The 22836-nt window shown below is 45.4% G+C and overlaps 2 protein-coding genes across 3 annotated transcripts in view; one reads left to right on the top strand and one right to left on the bottom strand.

Moving 5' to 3' along the window:
- TMEM266 (transmembrane protein 266) overlaps positions 1–17323 on the top strand; it is a 61336-nt gene extending 44013 nt beyond the window's left edge. For both annotated transcript variants that reach the window (XM_068204413.1, XM_068204414.1), the window contains 2 exons: positions 8376–8426; positions 16273–17323. In XM_068204413.1, coding sequence (XP_068060514.1) covers positions 8376–8426; positions 16273–16835 — 614 coding nt within the window. In that variant the 3' untranslated portion in view covers positions 16836–17323. The remainder of the gene's footprint in view (positions 1–8375; positions 8427–16272) is intronic.
- Positions 17324–17465: 142 nt separating this feature from the next.
- Positions 17466–22836, bottom strand: part of ETFA (electron transfer flavoprotein subunit alpha) — a 29358-nt gene continuing 23987 nt past the window's right edge. The window contains exons 10-12 of the mRNA XM_068204423.1: positions 21830–21895; positions 18410–18490; positions 17466–17563 (exon numbers count right to left, since the gene is read on the bottom strand). Coding sequence (XP_068060524.1) covers positions 17525–17563; positions 18410–18490; positions 21830–21895 — 186 coding nt within the window. The 3' untranslated portion in view covers positions 17466–17524. The remainder of the gene's footprint in view (positions 17564–18409; positions 18491–21829; positions 21896–22836) is intronic.

Genomic DNA, 22836 nt, shown 5'->3' with positions numbered 1-22836 from the left:
TAACTCGGAAATCTCAGCTCACAGCTGGAAGGCAGTCACTTCTGGGCAGTAAGGATCCTGGGCCAGCCCTGCCTCATTGTTCTCTCTCCCCATCTCGACTGGGGCTTTCTTCTCCAGCTCTCTGGCACCAGCTTTTATTCCCAGTGATACGCTTTCACCATCCTCCCTTTGCCATGCTGGCAGTATCTTCTCATTCTGCATCCTCCTGAGCAGTGCAGGTGTCAGCCAGAGCTGCCTTGCTGTGCCAGCTGGAAGCAGGGCATGGCTGAGGGTGCCTCCGTGTCCTCTGTGTGGGATCTCCTATCTCCCCACCTGCTGGGGCATGTGAAATACTCAGAGATGTGGCTCTGCAGAGCACAGGCAGACAAGACAATTCCTGTACTCTCCTGCAGTCACACTGGCTGTGCTGCCGTCAGGGCTTCCCACAGCACTTGCTCTGCCTGGAACTTCAGCCACCAGTGTTTTAACCTTTGGGTCAAGGGTTATATTGAGCAAGTTACTCTGTGTGTCAGACCACATTAGGGATTGCTTTGCAACTGTTTTCTCTAAGCTGTGTTTTTCCTTCTTAAAGATTCCAGAGTGAGGTCTGCAGCTAATCATTCTGAGTGCCACTTGGCATTCTGAGCTCGGGAACCTACCTGCCATGGCCTATTGCCCTGCTAGGGAGAGGAGAAATGAGGGACCAGGGCACCTCCACTGTCAAGAGGAAGGCAGCAGTTCAAAGCCACGATTCAGCTGTTTGGCAGAACATGCTCTGATGTGCTGTTCTTTTATTCTCTGGCAGAACATTAGCCCTACATACAACACCTGAGGCTGGGGGATGGAATGGAATGCATGTGTTTTTGCCAAATGAAACTTTGTCAGCCTTCAAAAAATCACTGTCTTCAGAGAGCTCTGAATTCTGCCAAACCAGCAAGCTTGAGTTGGCTAGAGAACATACTGCATGAGAAAATGGGATATTCCATCTCAGGCTAATCTTATTTCCCCCATCTATATTGAACAATGGAAACATTCAGTGCAGAATTCTTCACCATGAAGGGCTGATGGAATAAGAAAGCATTGAGACTTTTTACTCATTTCCCTACCTAGAAGTTTTATGGGACAGTGCATAAGTTAAAGCTCCTCAGGGGCAGCTGTAGCTTGTCTCTGGTATTTACACAGGATTTTGTGCAACCATTTACTACAGCACTCAGTAAAGAAAGTCAGGTAAGCCCAGTATCACATGGTACGTGCAGCACCTCAGCGAATTTGTGTAAGGATACTCAGTGACCTGCACCAGGAGAGCTCTGTGTGTGCTGGCTGATTTGGGAGTTTTCAATTGCACGTTTTCAAACAGATTTTCCTACAGCAGATCTCCTGCTCTTTGTATTTAAAGTGCCTTATTGCAGGTATGAGACTGGGAGAAGCGAGAGCTCTGGTCAGATGGACAATAGGCTCTGAAAGAGTCCCATAACTCCCCAGCTTACATTTCATGCCCCCTCCTGAAGGCCAGTCCTGTGCTAATTCTGGGAACAATGAGCTGGTTGCTGCTTTCCCACTTCTGTCTCCCCAGAGCAGTTCACCAAGAGACCTCCTGACACAGTAGGAAATAACACTGAGGGAAATGAATGGATATGTGGTATTTCCTAATCAATATGGTAAAGAAGCAGGAATTTATTTCACCTTTAATTTGCTTTGAATTGAGGTTTAGTTTATCTTGCCAAGAATTTTATCTCTAGAGCAGACAAATGTGAAGGCTGAAACAGTTTTCAGCCTGCAGGTCAAAGGGTACCAGTATCAACAGCAGGAAATAAATAGACCCCAGAGAAGGGCAGGGCTGGAGGAGCTGCAAACCCAGGGCAGAGCTCTGACATTCACTGCACTCTCAGAGCACTTCAGCTCTGTTTGTGAAGAGCTTGGGCTGAAAGCTGCTGCCTGTGAGTGCACAGCAGCATCGCTAATGTTCAGGAGCATTGTGGTCAGCCTTTCTCTGAGAGCAGGGAAATACCCTGAGTGCTCCTTTCTTCTTCCCAGAGATGGTTGCCATTTCACATAATGGCAAATATCATCCTATCTATTAATCTCTAAATTACAAAGGAAGTTCTAAATTATAAAGGAGTTCTTACCCCATACAGTATGTAACTGGTCATGGTGAGGATAACAGCTAATGTTTTCTTGTTCTGCACAAATCATTTTTAGTGTTTGGTATACAAAGTTCCAGGCTTCAGGGAATGCCAGGTTCACAGTGCCCCCTCTAGCCATTAATACTTCCTTCCAAAATTTATTATTCTTTAATCTCTCCCATAACATATGAATTAGAGTCCCTAGTGGAAATTCCTCATTTTCCTGCATATATCATTTCAGTTTTTGAAATTCTACAGTACTGCCATATTGTAAGATTAATATACCACCCTTCTTATTCCTTTGAGCAAGAACCGGAACTTCACATCGCCAAAAACCTTTTTTTAACTATTCTGAGTCAAATTTCCATTTTTATGGGGTTAGCAGTAAGTCTTTTGCTTTGGGGGACTGCTGCAATTTATGATCATGCTTTAAAGAAAAGTAAAGCTTGCCCTCCCTGTAGATACCCACTGTTTTGTAAGTGAAGAAAGTAGGATATTGAGAGGGGAGCATGAAGACTTCTGGAGCTTCAGAGGGCTTCCCTTAACATTATTCATAAGCTGTCTGAGAAGGCAAAGCAGGGCACTGGAAAGGATTTTGTCAGTTGTTTCTTGCAAGGCAGTCTGAGCTGGTTGGATGCTTTTAAACTCTAAGCCAGTTCCTTTGGTGATCATCTGTTAGTGCTCTAAGAGAGAACCCTGTTAGTGCAAAACAATAGATAAAAAATAGTTTATGGTTATTTTCAAATGCTGAAATGTATCTACTTTGACATCTACTCCTGGAAATGGAGTATCTAAGTGCACACCACTTCAGCTGGACTTCTCTCTAGGTGCCTCTTTCAGGCTTTGTGGTTCTCTGTGCACTGACCAGCCAGATAGGAATCAAATAATTTAAACCTTAAGCAACACTTAGAGAAATGTGTGTGCAGTTAGTGGAGTCGGGCTCTTGTATTTCATAGTCACCAAATGGGTGGGATAGAGACTGCTCACTCCCAGAAGGGGTGAGCCTACAGTCCCAGCTGTGAGGGTGAAGTTGTCTCTCATCATTAATGTGAAGAGGTGCGAAGACGTTGCTGACAGGTAGAGGAACACAGAACTGGAATGTTTCCCACTGTCCAAGCATGCAGCCCTTTCATAAGGATCCCTTTCATGAGCAGATGGTGCTCCCCGTGACAGCAGTGATTGCTCTGCTGTCTGCTGCCCTGCCAGACACTTGGGTTCTGAAGTATTACAAGTCTTTTCTGAATTCTCAGATTTCATTTATTTGTTGCCATTTTATAACAGTTTGTTCTTGAATCCCTTTTGCTTTATTTTTTCTTATCTTGATGGTTGTTTTGGTGGCAGCCATATTCTTCCTTAGCTTTGTATTTTAGATTCAGCAAATGTTGCTGTTTCACAGAGACAAACCCAGGTTCCTCTGAGTTAGCTTCAGGCTGACTGTACTGAGCTAGCTCAGATGTGGATCTGCTGATCCATACTCTGGGAACAAGGTTGGGAAGAGCACTGAGAGTCCCCCAGGCCATCCTGTGCCCACAGCCCCCCGGACACAGAGCAGTGCTGCACCCCAGCCATGCTCCAGTCAGCTCACAGTGCTCTTGCTGCATCATCTGCTCAAGTGAGGCCCAAAGCCCCCCATTTGTTGTCAGGATTCTGGGTTTCTGTCCCAGCAGCATCTGCTGATAATGAAGCCTGTTGCATATCCCAGATTTCCTTCTGCACGATGACTTTGACCACAGATTGATTTCTTACTTAGAACAGGCTGAAGCTGTTGCTCTGTTTTCTCGACAAGCTGACTTTACAGTTGCTCTCAAGATGGAATATCCATGTGCCCAGGCATCCATCCAGCCTCTGCAGGGACTGGATATGTGTGTGAATTGAACAGTGGTGTGAGTACTGCAGCTTGCAGTAATGTAGCAATCTGTCTTCAAACCAAAGGCAGGGGAAGTCTCCTGGAAAGTGCCAGCTGGCTGCTCTTGGTTCCTGTTGAAACAGATGAAAGATCTGCTTCTTTAGAAACCTCCTAGTAAAGACTGTTTTCTGGAAGGAAATTGGGGTAAGACATTACTCTGAGGACTCGCTTCCTCAGTGGGAGGCTGCACAGCAGAAAAAAGAACCTTCCAGTTCAGAAAATTCAGCTTGGACAGACAGAAGGCAGTACAACCAATGGCGATAAAATTATGAAACAAAATACTCTAATCATTAAATATTTCAAAATAAAACCCCCTTTTTTAGGCCTTTTTTTGTATGCAGGGGAGTTGCAGATCACTCATGAAGGCATGGATGAAACAATTAAAGATCACTATTGAGGCATTATAGAACCAAGAGAGATCTGCTTGGGTGGAATGTCATTTATGTGTTTCACCAAATTTATTAGGCTTTTATGGGGCCAAGAGAGAGATTGCAATGTTGTCTCTTGGGTCAGATGAGATTATATGGCACTGTACTCCAAGTTGTTTATTACTCCCTGAACCATTGCAGTGTGTGTTTGGAGTCCTGCAGGAAAAGAACAAGCAGATAACTTGGAAACCTTCATCAGACAAAATCCAGTGGTTGTCAGACAGATCCTGACTGAGAACCACATGTTTTTTCAATAACTGGGATTTGGGCAGCAGGCAGAGTTGTGTCCACACTGCAGCGAGCAGCCTTGCAGGGGGCTTGGTTACAGTGCAGGGGAGGCTGGGTTTATATGAGATAGGGCAGAGTCTGAGCAGCCTTCCCAGTCAGACATTCCCTTCTGTGGGGTGGGAGTTCTGATCGTGTTGGAGGCAGCCCCACTGTCCCTTTGTGGTCTCTGCTGCCTCACCCCTTGGAGCTGTCAGCCCACACTGCTTGAGCAAACTCTGCTATAGACTGCAGAGAGCAGCCTGTTCTGCTCCTTCCTTCCCCTGCTCAGCAGAGCTCTCAGCTGAATCCCTCCACAGGCTCTCACTGCCTCCATGCTGCCCCTCTGCAGGGAAGATTGTAGATCCATCCATTGTTCACCACAGATTTTCACACGGGGAAGACCTGCCACACTCTTCCTTCTCAGCTCACACCTTTTGGAACTTCATCATTCATTTCCTGTCATCCACACCTCCTTGGGGCCGTTTATTAAGGGTGGATGTGGCACAGGACATGGCTTAGTGGCAGTGCTAGGGTTACTGGTAGATTTGATCTTAAAGGCCTTTTCCAAGAGAAAAGTTTCTGTGATTCCTGCTGTTACATGTAGCAAGAGGATCCTAGTCACCATCCGTCGTCATTTTTCTAAGATTGCCATTTTCATGGGAATTAGGAGGGAAAAACTTTTTCTTTCTACTTACTGCCAGTTTTTTAGTTTAAATACCATTTGGGCATCTTTATAGCTAAAGATACAAAGTCTGTCTGGAAAACGAAGGGAAGGTAGCATTTTTTTGTATTGGAAGAGATGGATTTGTTTCCAGGAAAAGAGAAAAATTAAATCTGGATCCTGCAAATTTCAAGTAGGTAGAAATTAAAAAAAAAATTAAAAGGTTTAAGAAAACCCCATGAAAATTGTGAAGAATTAGGTATTTCTTTAGACAACTCCCTTTCTGCAGCTGAAACTGGAATAGATTGACAGCAGAAGACACAGTGTAGAATGTAAATAATACAAGTGCTCAGCCCCTTGTGTAAAAGCTGGTCTTCCCTGCTCTCTCCTACAAACTCCCTGTGTGCTACCAGCTGATCCTGATCCCCTGGGACCCCCACTCCGAGCAGGGACTTCATCTGGGAATCCCCACAATCACTTCAGCAGTGTTCTGTGGTGCTGTGCACAACTGTGGCTTTGTGGGTACATTTTATATGCACAGATGGGTGCTTTCAGTTGGGTATTTGTTGCATTATTTTGAACTCCTTTTTTCAGCAATGTAGAATATAATGGGAGGCAACTGGAATTGTTTATAACCTTCAATGCCCAAAGCAGCTGAGACTCCCATATAACTCAGATGAGTTTGTTAATTGTCAGTTTGCTTTAATGTTATTATTCAGAAACTTAATCTGTTGTTGAAATATTTATTCTGCTGCTGTTATACCATTACTCTTTATTGGTTTTTATTCATAAGAAACTACTTAAGGTTGAATATATGTATTTTATATTTACATACACATGCACTATGGATATATTTATACATATATTTTTAATTTAGAGCTAAATGGATCAGCAGTGATGAGCAATGACATTAATAAGGGCATCACAGAATACCATCAAAGTAGGCAGCTGGGAGTTCCCCCAGTCTTGGCAGTGGTCACACACAGGGCCAGGCCAGAATTCTCCTTCCAGCTCAGAGGGAGCAGGGGCAGTGCATTTCTGGAGTTCCTCTCCTGGTGTTTGGCAGTGCCCACTGCTGCCATACAGAGCAGCCTGGTTCTCTGCTAGCTTGGTTTGGACACAGCTGCTGTGTTTGGGAGCAGTGCCCTGGTACATTCTGTCAGCTGGCAGACAGGGGACCAGGGCAATCAGTGTTTACACTCCTAAGGAAGCCTTGGTTTGAGCATTGTCTTTAAGACACAAAAAGCAGGTGAGTGGACTTCTCCAAGCATTTCCTGTCTTTGATGCAGTGTCTTGGCATTTGGACGGACTCTACTGGGAGCACCCAAGGCCCCTGTTGGTGGCTTTTGTCAGGTGGCAGGGGGGGTGACAAAGTGCTCGTCCAGCCAAAGTGCTGTGCTGTTTTCCTTGTTTGTCTGCTTAGAATTGAACTCCAAGATGCTGAAAGTGCCCTACCCGAAGTACAGCTACAGAGGCATTCTCTGAACCAGAACCTGTGTCTGTATGGCTGGCAGATTTGGTGGCACTGAGAGTATCAATTATGCATGACTGAAATGAAGTGTATTTTAGTAGCAGATAGCTGAAAAGCCTTGCAATGTACTCCTAATTCAGTGGAATCGCCCTGAGCTACTCTGAGGCCTCTTTTTTAAACTCAGACATTAGCACAAAGCACACCTCTGACTGCAGGCATTTAAAGATCAACAAGGGCTGAAAAGCTTTTAAGATCCAATGAAACCAGGAAAACAACCACGTTTCCTTCCAGTGTCAGGTTAGATTGCCTTCTTATGAGTGCAGCTATTTCAGGTACAGAGTGCTTGGTGGTTTGGGTCTTGTTGTGTGAGGAAAGTGTTCCCCAGAAAACATCTGTTTCTTTCACCTGCAAACCGCAATGTGCTGTGATGAGGCAGGACTGTAGCCACAGAGACCCAGGGGGACGAAGGAAATCTGGCTCAAAGGGATGAGCACGGCTTTCTGAAACATGGTATCAAAAAGAGCACTTAAAAGGAGAGAGTGCTTTTAGAGCACAGATACACCACAAATTGGGAAGGTCAGGTTGCTTGGAAGCCTGACGTTCTCCGGGCCTGCCAATGCTGTTTCTTAGCAGCAGTGTTTGCCTTCGCTCAGAACAAAAGAAGTTTATGGTTTTTTCCACAATGGCAAAATGTTCTGCTTTTCCACAAGATAACTGTAAATGGCCCTGTCATCTGTAGCATCTAAAATCTGTGCATGCAATAGAGCTGCTGCTTTCCCTTCTGTGGTCATGTCTTCATTTTTACCTTGCTCTTGAAGTTCAGGTGTAGCTCTCATGCATGTACTGCAAGTTTAGTACTACACCCTTGATTAGTAAAACTCGTTATAGTAGGTTTTAAGGTTTTAAGCCAACAAATAGTTTAATGCTAATATTATGCTGTGTACTTATATGCATGCGTTATATGCACCAAAATAACTCTTCATTCATTCAAAATAGAAAAGAAATGACCTTATCTTAGAAAGTAGGGAATTACACCTTAAAATCATATGTGGTGCCTCCCTTTCTCCTGTGGGGAAGGAGGTGACTTGGGGATGTCAGTGTGCAGCAGCAATGGGTCTGTCTGTGCTGGTGCCCTTGGTTCAGCCTGTCAGGATAAACACCAGGTTTATCTGTGTGCCCTGGGAGGGGAGGGCCCTGCTGACCAGGGAAAGGCCAGGGTTGTGTTTGTCTCTACAGAGCGAGGGGAAATGGCCAACCCCGCAGCAGCCTCTGGAAAGGTCACAGAGCACCTTTCCTTTGGAGCCCAAAGTGCCTCATTCCGAGGCTGGTGCTGCAGAGGACTGTGACAAAGGATAGTCCAGTCCCTGTGCTGGCTGCAGCCACAGCCTGGATGGGCTGTAATGCCTTCAGGCCTTGTGGCCTAAAAATCCAGAGCAGGTGGCTCTGGGCATACAGGGCAAGGAAAGCTTTCCATGGGGTGGGATTCAGCCATTTAATGAAACAAAGTGGTCTTCTAAGGGCTGCTTTTCTGTTCTTTCAGAGGATGACATGAATAATTACATCAGTCGATACTACAACGAGCCCAGCACTGGTGAGTGTTCTATGAAAACACAAACGTGAGTGGTATTTTTGCATTGTATTGTGTGCTGTAACCCAGGTGAGACTGAGCAGTGGTGTAGATCTGTCCTGGAAATGAAATCCACCGCAGAGTCTTCTGGTTTGATCCATGGAAGTGTGTGCCAATAGTCGTTCTCTGAAACTTGAAAGGCCCCAAGTTTGCTCTTGCTGATGGGCACTCAGGATAGTTTGGAGATCTGGGACGGGTTAATTCCCTGTAGCTGGGCTGTCCAGCTCACAGAGCAGTTCAAATGCATCTGAGAATGAACAGCAGGGACAAAATAAATGAATAGAAAAGAAGTGGGGAGACAGCTTAGCCCAGCACCACGCTGGGAACCTTTCAGAAAGGTTAAACTGAATGGTGGGAAACCTCAGCGGCTGGGCCTGACCTGAGGGCAGCCTTCAAATGGATGTTCCTGGCAGGCGTCCTGCTGGCACGGGGAGGTGGGGGTGGGTCCTGCCCGTGCTGGGGGCTCTGCACAGCCCTGCTGGGCAGCACAGGGAGCTGTGCCCATGCTGGGGGCTCTGCACAGCCCTGCTGGGCAGCAAGGGGGGCTCTGCACAGCCCTGCTGGGCAGCACAGGGAGCTGTGCCCATGCTGGGGGCTCTGCACAGCCCTGCTGGGCGGCACAGGGAGCTGTGCCCATGCTGGGGGCTCTGCACAGCCCTGCTGGGCGGCACAGGAGCTGTGCCCGTGCTGGGGGCTCTGCACAGCCCTGCTGGGGGCTCTGCACAGCCCTGCTGGGCGGCACAGGGGGCTGTGCCCATGCTGGGGGCTCTGCACAGCCCTGCTGGGCGGCACAGGAGCTGTGCCCGTGCTGGGGGCTCTGCACAGCCCTGCTGGGGGCTCTGCACAGCCCTGCTGGGCAGCACAGGGAGCTGTGCCCATGCTGGGGGCTCTGCACAGCCCTGCTGGGCAGCACGGGGGCTGTGCCCGTGCTGGGGGCTCTGCACAGCCCTGCTGGGCAGCACAGGGAGCTGTGCCCATGCTGGGGGCTCTGCACAGCCCTGCTGGGCAGCACAGGGGGCTCTGCACAGCCCTGCTGGGCAGCACAGGGGCTGTGCCCGTGCTGGGGGCTCTGCACAGCCCTGCTGGGCAGCACGGGGGCTGTGCCCGTGCTGGGGGCTCTGCACAGCCCTGCTGGGCAGCACAGGGAGCTGTGCCCATGCTGGGGGCTCTGCACAGCCCTGCTGGGCAGCAGGGGAGCTGTGCCCATGCTGGGGGCTCTGCACAGCCCAGCCCAGCCAGGGCTGGCTGTGCTCTGGCTGCCGGCACAGCGGGGTGGGGGAGGCTGAGCAAGGTAGGCTCTGACAGGTGGGGGTGTGCACATCCCCCTTATGAATATGACATTTTGTATATATATTAAAAATGTGTGTGCCTGCATATACATGTACATAGAATATACACAAGGGGTGGGTGTGTGTATATACATATGTATGCATTTGTGTGTATATATATAAGTAGAATGTATTACATACTTTATATATAGTACGCATACACAGTGAAATATAGGTGTATGTATAGATATATTTATCTATATAAGGTTATGTCTAGTATATATACAAGTGTATGTGTATGTATATAAATCTATCCTGTATTCTATGTATCCATACATATAGATATATATATATACAAACCCAGATACACAAACACAGATAAAGATGTAAGTAACCATACACGTTTGTACATATATGTATATATGATGTATCATATAAGTCTCTCCAAACATACACACATCCCCATATGGGTATTATGTAAGTAGATTTATACACATATAAAGGTATTTGTGATTTTGTGTCTACATATAGGTATATCTTTATATAAATATCAAGATGTGGGAAAGGCTGTGTCTCTGTACATACAGAGATATTTTATTAGAATGCATATATTAAATATATAAAATGTATAAAGGAATGTGAGAGATGATCAGAATATATGTGTATATATTATAGAAATACATGTGTATATATTACAGGAATGAAAATATGTATCTCTGTATAATGTACTGTACATCTTTAATCCTGTCTATACATCCTCACACATGGAAATAGATTCGTATGTAACTGAAACTACATAAACGCTAGCCAGAAGGGAGTGTGAGTGGCTGGTTGTAAACCCAGCTGGCACTAGTGGGATCCAGGCAGGCTGGAGAGGGGGGCTCCTGAGTCCTCCTGCGTTCAGCAGGGCCAAGGGGAAGCTCCTGGCCCCGTGTCCGGGCACTCCCAGCACAAGCTCTAGCCAGGGACCAGGGGATGGAGAGCAGCCCTGAGGACAAGGACCTGGAGCTCGTCTGCCCCGCTCAGGTGAGTCCCAGCAGCAGAGCTGGCCCAGCTCTGACCCCGACAGGATCAGGATCAGGATCAGCAGGACGTGGAGCTGCTGCAGCGAGTCCAGAGGAGGCCCCGGAGCTGCCCCTGGGCCAGGCTGGGAGCGCCGAGGGGGCGAGGCCCTGGCACAGCCTGCCCGCAGAGGCTGTGGCTGCCCCAGCCCTGGCAGTGCCCAGGGCCAGCTGGACGGGGCTGAGCAGCCTGGGATGGTGGAAGGTGTTCCTGCCACGGCAGGGGTGAGGTCCCTCCCAGCACAGACCATGCTGTGGCTCTGTGAGCCCATGGATATTGTAGTGTGTATGTACACCGTATGGTTATACATTGTACATACATGCAATGGGGAGGTGGATGTGCTTGCTGCAGACAGTTTCTGCGTATGTTCACAGATCAGGACATGTGCCTATGAATATGGCTACAATATGTTCTGTATATTTAAGATCTGTAAAGGCATTTGTACATGTTTGCATCTATAGAGTTATATTTTATATGCATTACAAAATACGTGTGGGTGCATATATAGCTGTAATGTACTATGTTTCCATAGCCACATCCATACATGGAGAGCCCTGTACTTAGATATGGCTGTGTATAGTCCATATATACATATATATAGTCTATACATAGTCCATATAAAGATACTTTTAAGTATGGCATATATGTGTGTATACATACATACATATATATATGTCTATCCCATATATATGGGGATAGACATATATTTACAGATGTGTGAGAGAAACTGTATATTCATATTTTAATTTCTTAGGTAACATAAATCAAGGGGGTGTGAATTGCTATATATATATTTAATATGTATCGTATGTATGACATACACAGAGATAGATCCATGTTATATCATGTATATATATTATAAATTATATCCCTATATATAAATTCCCCACATAGACACAGAGGGGGGAAAAGTGTGTGTCTTTAGATTTTATTTTAAAACATAATTATATATATTTTAGAAATGTGTATAAGACTGTCTGCATATACATCTCTTTTTATTCTATTTTTTGCATGTTATGATGTGTATATCTTACACATAGAATATATACTTGTTTTTCTATAATTATATAGGTACATGGAATTTTATATATAGGCTTATCCTATATCTGTGTGCGTATAAATGAGGCTATTTATGCATATATATGCAGCCAGATACAAAGACAGGTAAAGATCTGTGTACTACATTAGTATTTTGTATAAATATATGTAAAGATACATATGTAGATAGAGGGAGAGATATATGTGGGTAGGTATGTGAGAGCCTGGTTGATACATTACAAAGGACCTGAGCGTGTATATATAGACATATGTATTATATAAAGAATATGTGTACATATGTAGATATATTATGAAGGGGAGACATAGATATATGCATAGACACATTTCCTCTATAAACACGGGTGTCTCCATATAAAGCTATGTATTTGGGTATATGGATATATGTGTGAGAGAGAGAAAACCTATGAATCCATGGACACATGAATTATATAGAGGGCTATTTTAAAAATGTACACCGATGCATACAGAGGTATAAAATATTGGTTTTATTCGTGTCTGTCCCTCTACATACATCCCCAAGGTCTACAGGATGATATATATAAAGATGTAAGAATCTGTACATAGGTGTAGGGTATGTAGAAAGGGAGAGGTGTGAGGGACCATGTCTGTGCATATACATGTATGTGTGTGTGTTCACATATAGCAATGATGTATTTCCTATGTGCATCCCTGTATATATACATTCCACCTGTATCTACAAAGATACTCGTGTGTGTGTGTGTGTGTGTGTGTAAGCATTAGATATATATACATTATATCCTCTATATGGGGCAGATATACACACATATTCCCTCATCTATATGGATAAATGTATATAAAAGTGGGGGGATATCCTGTACATACCTATGTATTTTATTGTGTGTGTGTGTGGAGACACAGAGATATATTCATAGGTATATGGTACTGTCTATATGGTACTGCTTATAGCTGTATATCCCCATAACATACATTAAGAGACATTAAAGGGAGAGGTAATATGAGTAATTTTATATGTACATGTATCATTGGTGTTATGTATAATGTACTATATATGCATATCCTTATATCTGCAGTCCCTGGGTATGTACACACAAATGTATAGATGTGTATGTATACTTACATATGTGGGGATGGGTGTTCTATTTAAGGACAGCAAAGGGAGTATTCTGTGTTCCATGCATCAAAAGTCCCTATGTCTATATGCTGCATTTTATAGGGGGCTCTTCATCCATATTCACATTGCCTGTACGTCTACAGAATGATTGTGTGCAACTGACTCTGTGTATATATATATATGTGTGTGTGTGTGTGTGTGTGTGTGTATGTGTATATATATATATATATATATATATATATATATATATATATATAGTGAGCAGGTTTATACACAGATCCCTTGATATTAACCCCCATTGCACAAATAGCAATAAAGATATAGCTGAGTTCTCAAGTAAAGGTACAACAAGTAAAGGTACAATGTATTTTTAATATATATTTGTGTATAAATACATGCATCATATAGATAAATATGCACACATAGAGAGGTGGGATCTTTTTTATTTAGTAATAAATAATTACATATATATTTAAGGGGTGGGTTATGTATTAGTGTATATGTGTGTGTAAAATATTCTATATGGAGCTCATGTATGCACATATTGCCCTTATCTGAATGGAGCCATCTAATTATGTGTATAAAAAAGGGAACGGGGGAGATTGCATTTCTGCAGCAGTGCATCCTAGAGAACACGTTTGTGCACGTGTGTACAGGTGTACAGCACTGTGTGGGGGTTTCTCTGTCCCCTGAATACCTGAGTCGATGTCTAACAGGGGTGTGTGTACACAGCTCCCTGGCTGTGGATAACACCTAGTGCATGTAACCTTTGTGTCTCTGGGTGTGCAAGTGTAGCTGCGGTCTAGATCCTGACAGACACAGTGGATGTCTGTTGGGTGTGTGTACCTACACACGGCGACAAGTGTGTGCATTTCTGCAGAAAGGTCAGGCTGTGCAGGTGCAAGTGCCAACTGCGTGGAATTAAAGAGGGAACTACACAGTGCATCTATAAAATGGCTGCATATTTTTAGGTATAATGTATTCTTTTGGGGGGACCATACAGTGCAGTGTGTGTGCATGTAATCTGCTGTATTCACACACACACACACTCCCCATATCTGTATGGACAAAGCTATGCAGGTATAGATTATATGGATTTAGACTGGGGCAGGTCCATAGATGTAGGTGCATATTGAATTGCACATAGATGTAGATCCCTGTGTATACATCCCCATAATAAACTTTGCTGTCTATAAAAAGGTGTTTGTATATAATTTAAAACATGTATAAAGCTTGGGGGTGTCATGTATAGCTATAGTGTTATACATGTATTATATGTATATCATATATTACTTGATACCCGTTAGATATATATCCCTGTACATACATACATATATATATATATATATATATATATATATATATATATATATATATATATACACATTTATATATACAGACCATAAGACATAAATATTCATACACAAAGGTAAGCATACATGTGTGTAATTGTATACGTTCTGTTTGAAGAGTAACAATTAACATTTTCAAAGGGGAGAACAGCAACTGTCCTATAGGTACTGCATATATATGTTTTTATATATCTGTGCATACATATACACAAACAGGCATGTAGAAAATGTACATATGTATGTATAGGTCTGATGTGTTACATATGGGGCTGTGCATAGATAAATGCACAGATACAGCTCTTCCCCATATCTGTATGCTTAAATCTATATATAAAGATTAGGTATGTATAAAATTAGGTGGGTGAGACTGTGTAGCTACACCTATGTATTACATATGTGTGTCTGCACATGTGTAGAGTTATGTGGTATTATATATTGATATGTATCTATAGATCCCCATAAGATACTTGGAATGCTGTAAAAAGGTACGTGTAAATGTGTGTGTGTGTATATTTACATAGATATATACATTAAAAGACTAATGGGGGAGGGGGTGTTCATATATAGGTAAAATGTATTCTGTATGTCCTTATAACTATGTCCCCCAGCCATACACACACAGTGAGAAATCTATTTATTTAAATTTGAAGGTAAGTATACTTGTGTATGAAAGCACAGGTGTGTTCTAGCTATCAATAATAATTCTATGTATTTAAAGGAAGGCATGTATCATTAGTCTGTGTATGATATGTGTGTGTACCCTATCATATATGGCTCTCCATAGAGTCGAAAGGCATGTATATAAATAAAAAAATATATAAATAAAATATGTCCATCAAGTACTGGAATGGTCTGCCCAGGAAGGTGGTGGAGTCACCATCCCTGGATGTGTTTTAGCAAAGCCTGGATGTGGCACTCGCTGCCATGGCTTAGCTGAGGTGTTAACACTGGGTTGGACTGGACAATCTTGAAGGTCTCTTGCACCCCAGTGATTCTGTGACAAATAGCTATGTGTAAACAGAGCTAGGGTCATGGATAGGGGTATCTCTTACCTATACATCCAGCCAATAAATACAACCACAGAGAAGTATGTGCACATTTCTGTAGGAAGGTATAGGGGTTCTATATACTTTATTTAACGGTAGATAACTGTGACTTTCAAGGGGCACTATATCTTGTGCGTGTGTAACAGAAGGTCTGTGTACACTGTATTCTATATGGGGCTCATACAGACATAATTCCTCATCTCTGTATATAAAGATCATGTGTATATAAAGTGGGGTGGGGAGGAGGTGAGAGACTGCATCTCTACACCTGTGTATTGTATGTAATAAATGTGTGTGTGCTCATGTACGTATATGCAGGTATGTGGCACTAGGTATGGCTGTGTATGCCTGCCTATACAGCCCCCGTGTATGTACAGGAGATACATAAAAGGCACGTGTGCACAATGCAAACAGCGTCTCAAGAGAATGGGGCTGTTAATGTGTAGGTATAAATGTGTATCTGTTTATGTCTACCCCTGTGGGTAGACATGTACGCACCCACATACAGAAAAACGAGTACAATTTTTGGGGGTTGCATGCTGTTGTATCAGTAGGTAATTCCAGGTATTTAAGGGGTGGCCTATAGGTACCCATCACCTGTCCACGTACACATGCAGGCAAAACAGATTGTAGATGCAGTTCCTTGTGACTAAACCTCTAGGTGTTGGTGTACATAGACATACAGTGTGTGTTATACTGTGTATCCCTATAAACAAACAGAGAGCTGGGGACAGAGAACAGGACTGTTACTCTGTGTATGTATGTAATATATATACGTGTATGGATTAAAGGGGTCTGTGTGTCTCGGGTGGCTTTGTGTCCATCCCCGTAGGTACAGAGCAGTACACAGGAACTCGCTCTAGCTCTCTGTACCCCTCCCAGCCCCTCCCCACACAGGCTCTCAGCCGCCTCTGTGCTCTGTCCCTGCAGACAGCGGAGTCCCCGAGGCCGCCATCTGTGTGGTGACCACGGCCGCCATCGACGTGCACCGGCCCAACATCTCCTCGGAGCTGTTCACGGTGGACGTGCCGCTGCGCCTGGGCAGCACCGGCACCTCAGCCAGCCTCACGTCGGGCAGTGCCTCGCGCTCCACCGTCAGCTCGGGCACGCGAGGCTGCAGCGAGAGCAGCCAGACCCTGGGCTCGTCCCCGGACTGCAGCACGGCCTGCGAGGAGCCGGGCACGGGGCCCCGGCAGCGCTCGGCCCACGCCGCGGTGCAGGAGCTGCTCTCGTCCCTGTCGGAAGAGGCCTGCCTGGCGCAGAAGGGGCTGGATCCCGTCAACCTGAAGCTGCCCAGCCCGGCCGGCTCGGTGGGGGCCAGCCCCGACCTGGGCCACCGGCTCAGCGTCTACAACCGCAGGAACCAGGAGAGTCTTGATGTCTTCCAGCTCAAGCCACTCCTCGACTGCCCCCAGGGTGCCCCAATGATTGAGGAGAAGTATGGGGTGCTGGGGCCCCCAGAGCCACGGCTGGGCAGGGTTCCTGAGGCATAGGGCCTGCCTGGGGGAATGGGGACTCCTGTGGGGACACGCTCACCACGCTGGCCCACGAAGCTGCCACAGGTGAGGTGGCAGTGCTGAAGACAACCTGTGGCATCTCCTGCAATGGCCACCAGCCCAGGGCAAGGCCAGCATCGCCTCTGCTCCCCAGCGTCTATGGTACATGACCTACCTACCCTGCCACCAGCTCTGGGCCAGTTGGGACCTACAGTGGACCTTCCAGCAGTCTTGGGGCACTATGGACCCACAGGGCCTGGAGGGACAAACAGACTGTGCTGGGAACACCACGGAACTTGCACCAGTCCAGGGCCAGCACAAGCCCCATAGTGCTGGGGGCAGGATAGAGCTGCTGGACAGCTTGGGCCCAGCCTGGTTCCCCAGCCGGACACCCCAGCCTGACACTGCCCAGGAGCTGAGCGTGACTGGGAGGGCTGTGGAGATGGGAATAAACACTGACAAACACATACAGCCTCCTGCCTTGTATCCCTCTTGCCGCCTTCTCTTACCTGCTTTCCGTCTCTTGCTTTCTTCCGCTCCACACTCCGTGTGCCATGCAACTGACCACCAAAAAAACCCCAGCGCAAAAAGCAACCATCCCAACATCGTAGTGACCGACCCCACCTCTTTCCAGTAAAATCCTTTATTTGCCCTTAATCCACAGTGCCGGGTCCTGTCACCAGCACTCACTTCTTCTTCAGGAGCTTCGTCATCTCTGGCACCGCCTGCAAACACCAGTGCCAGGGTAGTGCACGTTCCCTCTGACCCCCACAGACTCACCCTGTGCAGTTCCCAGCCCTGCAATTACACTGCCCACCCTCCCACCCAGCACAGCACCCCTGGGGCTGTGGGTCACCCCAGCTCACAGCACTCCCCACTTCTCTCCTGCTGAATAAAGCCTCTTAATTATTTAAGAGAGCTACATTTCCATTAGGTGGAAATAATGCATTCGTACAAAATTTATTAAGGAAATTGTCTACATGGTGTTTCTTCAGAATGTGACTTTAACTCCAGCTCACAAAGAAGCCCGTGCTCACCACGGAGCCAACGGGCATTATTTCAGGAATGGCATTAAATGCTGGCAGAGTTTCTGCCCATGCCTGCACAGAGCCACCACACTCCCACCACTCACACGGGTGGCCACACACAGGCAGTGACACACAGACACTGGGACAGGGCTGGCTTGGAGCTCCAGAGGGAACTGCAAGCTCCTCCTGGGCATCAGTCAGTGAGGCAGCAAGCCCAGGCAGAAATAATCATGCTTCCTGCCAACTCTCTACTTCCAAACTTTATGAAGCTTAAAAATACACACAAGCACCTATGTGTGGTTATTTCCAAAATGGTTCAACCTCAGGAAACCAGAATTGAGGCAGGCTGTCTGTGGCACTCCCTCAGCACAACCTACTTGCAGGGATTTGATCTTAAGCATTCAAATCATGACATCAGAAAGCAGATTTTTAAACAACAACCCAAACACCCTCACACAGACATCGTTAACACTTATTAGATTATATTATGTAAGGTCCTGTCAGTTCTCCCAAAGTTACCCTGCACATCAAGTTTAGCCTCACCTGAAATAAGTCTGCTACCAGTCCATAGTCTGCCACTTGGAAAATTGGAGCTTCTGGATCCTTGTTAATAGCAACAATGGTCTGCAAGGAAAGTTAAAGCACCATATGAATCTAGATACTGATCATCCTCTGGGGCTGGATTACAGGGCCAGGTCTTAGCCAGGAAATGGGCTATATTATCTCCAAGCCCCCAGAAGCAGAACATTTATCTGGGCATTTAATATTTTTCCATCTCAAAAACAAGTACCTCCTTCCCTCCACAATCCCCCTGAAAAAAACACCCCAAACCCTCCCTTCCCTGCTCATCATACACATTTCTGCTATCCTTCCCTGTTGAAAAGCCTAGAAAAAAATTACTAGAAAGGATTATCTGCACACTCTTAAGCTGCACCACTGCAGAAGTAACCTGGAGGCAGCAGTTACAAGAACCACAGTAAAGCCCTGAAAGCCCTGCCCAAAGGCCTCGGTACTTGCAATGGGACAGCATTTAGTTTGTCACACAGTAGAAAACAGTACCACAATGATCCAGAAAACGTCTTGGTTTAAACCCTGCCCTGCACTGAATCATCCTTAACTGCTGTGACAGCTTCCAGCAAGATAAGCGTGGCTGGGTGTCCTCATCCAAACCTGCAACAGGATGGGGAGCACTCCACAGAGGAAGGGGAAGGAATCCTGAAGCAAACCCAGCAGCTCACGGGAGGAGCCTGGAGCACAGCTCTGGGGCAGTGCCTGCCCCTCCACACTGCCAGTGGGAGCAATGCTTCGGGGCAGCTGAGGCACGCACTGCCGCACCCAGGGAACCACACTCCCGTGCCTGTTGTACTCCCTCCACTGGAAGTCCAACAAAATATATGGCTCGGTAAGCAGGGGCCTAGTGGCAGTAACTCAAACGTTTGTAAATCCTGTGGTTTTAGGCCCCCAGAAATGTTATTTCTTGGCCATTTGTCCCGAGTCCCTGTAAAGGACCCCACCACACGTGCAAGCAGGCAGTACCCAGAGCACTGCCCCTGCCCTCTGGCCAGCTCATGGCCAAGGGCATGCAAGTGCTGCTGCAGTGCTGCCCTTGAAATGTTCTCCCCAGAGCTCTTTTACAGAGTTTTACTTCAGTTACCCCTCTTTGCAAATGCAAGCCCCCCCCGACAAGCTACAGTGCAGGAAGCAAATCCAGGCTGTGATCCCTGAGGGTACTGGCCCAGTAAAAACTTTCTCTGACCCTTCTGAGGCCCTGCCATTCCTTGCAGAACCATCCACGGGGGCTGATGCTGAGACCCAGCCAAGGCCAGCACTCAGTGACACCACAGGGGCTGCCAGCTCTGTCCTTAGCACAAAAGTAAGTTTAAAATTGCTTGCAAAACTGTCTGAAGCTTTGGTTTGGCAGCCTAGTCCTTCCTCTGCCTCCTTTAGCTGAAGTAACTCCAGTAAGATTTGGCTCCCTGCCTCATTGCTAACTCAGGTGAGCAGCAAAAGCACCACCTTGCTCATAACAGAACTTTGTGGGTTAAATCTCTGAGTAAGAAAAGACAGAGGAACTCTCATGAGGGAATTGGAAATAAGGAAAGAAAGCAACAACAATTCCTCAGGTCTCCTCAAAAGCTGCATTTTCTACCTTGCTGTAAAAGAACAAATAAATTATACATTTCACTTGGTAGAAAGCATCTGACTGTTTTGGAAAACATATCCTGAAGTGTGCAAGTTCACAGTGCCAGATAATTCAGAGTGCTGAGGAAGGACAGGGGACGCTCCAGAGAGCTCCCATGGCTGCAGAATTCTTTGTTTGGGAAAATTGGATCTTCTCCATAACTACCCCACTTAAATGCTTTAGCTAAAAGAAAGGCAGAACACATTCCAAATACCAATAACTAAATCTGAATTTTACAACAGACACATTAGCTTACACTAAAAAAACTGAGATATGGGAGAAATGGAAGGGTTAAATAAGAATCTCATATCAACAAATTTCATCTGCCCTTATTTCTTATAGCAGAATACCTCAAAATATCAAACATGCCTTTGGAAAAGCCATAAAAGCAGAGGTTTTGCTGTCACAGTACAGGATAATATCACTGCTCAGTGTTTTTGTAACAAAGGAAATCCTGGATCTTCAAGTCAGAGGTTCCTAGTGCTGCTGGCAGTCTTAACTGAGAGAAGGTAGCAGATAAACAAAGAGGGTCACATCGAGTCTTAGGCAGCTTCCAGTATCCAGCCTCAGTCAGTGGCTGCTGCTCACCCCAGCTGCCCATCTCCTCACTCAGCCAAGGGCACAGCTGGAGACTGAACTGCTCCAGACAAAGCCACTGGTGGCCCAGCAGTGCCAGAGGAGCCCAGTGCTGTGCCTGGACTCTCCCTCTGCTGCACTGCAGGCAGGAATGTGGCAGAGACTGTGGCAATGCTGTTCACCAAAGCCCTTGGGAATACACTGCCACAAATCCCAATTCTCAAGAGACACCTTCACTCCTGCCATCACACACCCTTAATAGCTTGAATTTTGGTTGTTTTTCCTCTGCTGCAGCAACTAATGCTAACACCACTCAAGTCCCTGCTTTTAGAAAGCCTATCATTTCTCCCCCAAAATGTTTCTGTAATCCATGAGAAAGAAAAATTGGTAAGAAAGCAGAGATCATCCTCCCACACAGGCTGGTTTGTGAAGACAATTACCAGTCACAAACTCACTGGTCTATCACTGGTTAAACACAAGAAACTACCTGCAAACTTTTGCAATCCTTTTCCTCAGCTTTATAAACTGTTCTAAGCTGTGGCTTGGTTAAGTTCATTCCTTGAAAATAGAAAAAAAAATACATAGCCTTTTTAAAAAATTATTGCGGGAGGCAGGACCTCCAGATTTTGATGTCTGCCATTTGATAGTATCAATCAGCAGGTAACTGCTCCTCTTTTCAAACACTGCACTGTGGGCCAAACTGGCAATACCAATTTTGGATTATTTGCTTTGGCAACTAATGAGTTAAACCTTTTAAAGTTTTACTGCCATTTTATTGCAGGTTTCCATTTGAATGGCTAAATGCAGGAATGTCAGAGACATCTTTTACTTTATGGAATAGTAAGTTCATAATTCAAATTGTGCATTGTTATGCATGAATTAATATGTCATAGTCTGGAATAAGGGCAAATGGAACTATTGTATAGAATTCAGGCATATGTGCCTTGGGTTGGGTTTTTTTTAAACAAAGTCAGTTAGCTGCTTCCACTGATCACTTTGGGTTGTAGTGTCAAGGTTTTTCTACTGTACGAGATCTTTTACCACAATATTTGTTTGGGTTTTTTTTGTTTTTTTTTTTTTTTGTCAAAGAGTGTTTTAAAGCAGCAGGAAATTAAAAAAGCCATCTAAAGCACTGATGCAAAAGCAAGGGAGTCAGCTCACTTCCTCCCTCAAAAATCTTTTCTAGTACATCCACCTTCACATACCTTGCTGTCTTTCATTCCGGCCAAGTGTTGGATTGCTCCAGATATTCCCACAGCAATGTAAAGTTCCTAGGAAAAAACAAGAGACAGACAGTTTTGGTCCCCACACCACAGTCTCGCTAAGCTCTCACAAACCTTAATCCAAATCAATTACATGCAGCAGTTTTTACATTACAGTAGTTTTCAGTAGTAAAGGCAGCTGATGGTTGGTTCCCTTCCCCACCTGGGGATGCAATGTGACTGCAAAAGGAGAATCCCAAAGGAGCACCTAGCAAAGACAGATTAGGGGGGAGAAATAAACAAAGTCTGCATCAAAAGCATATGGCATGCTCAGCTAAAGGCCAGGGCAATCCATGTTATCCACGACCCTGGAGATTCCCAGTGCAAATATTAAGGAAGATAACCTACAGATGGATAATGCAGTTGCCTGAAGAGCAAACCAAGGCTCTTCTTCAGAGCCTCTCAGAGCCTTTACCTAAGACAGAATGCTCAAAGCTGAAATTCGGGTGTCAGGCCTTTGAAAGGTTCCCCATAGAGCAGGATAAGCCTCTGAGGTACCCAGTGGGGCCGGTGCCCTGCACCCCTGCAGTTTGTGTTCCTCACCCCAGCCCTCCGTGTCCACATGGCCCGAAGCCTGCCTTCCCCACTCGCTGCCACTCCCACACAGGATGAGTACAGAAGCTACACCAGCTACACCAACAGCTCTACACTTTGGAGCTTCCAGTTTCACATCTCCTAAGAGCCTTACAGTCAGAAGAGATTAAAATTTATAGGTAAATAGATCTGTGTCAGCTGTTTTAGTCACAGCTGAAAACTATTATTTCTCCTTGGGCTGAAAGCCATCCAGTCTATAATCTACCCAAAAACAAGGGTATTTCAGGGCCCTGACAGTTTTACCAGTCAGAGCTGTATCTTTAGCTAACTAATATTACGGAAGAAAATTAAAGAAAGTACTTTTCATCAACTCATTCAATAACAGAAAATGAACACATAAATTTAGTTAGGGGCTC

The sequence above is a fragment of the Anomalospiza imberbis genome, chromosome 13 (assembly GCF_031753505.1).
Source record: "Anomalospiza imberbis isolate Cuckoo-Finch-1a 21T00152 chromosome 13, ASM3175350v1, whole genome shotgun sequence".
Classification (NCBI taxonomy): Eukaryota; Metazoa; Chordata; class Aves; order Passeriformes; family Viduidae; genus Anomalospiza; species Anomalospiza imberbis.
This window is presented reverse-complemented; position numbering and strand designations above follow the sequence as displayed.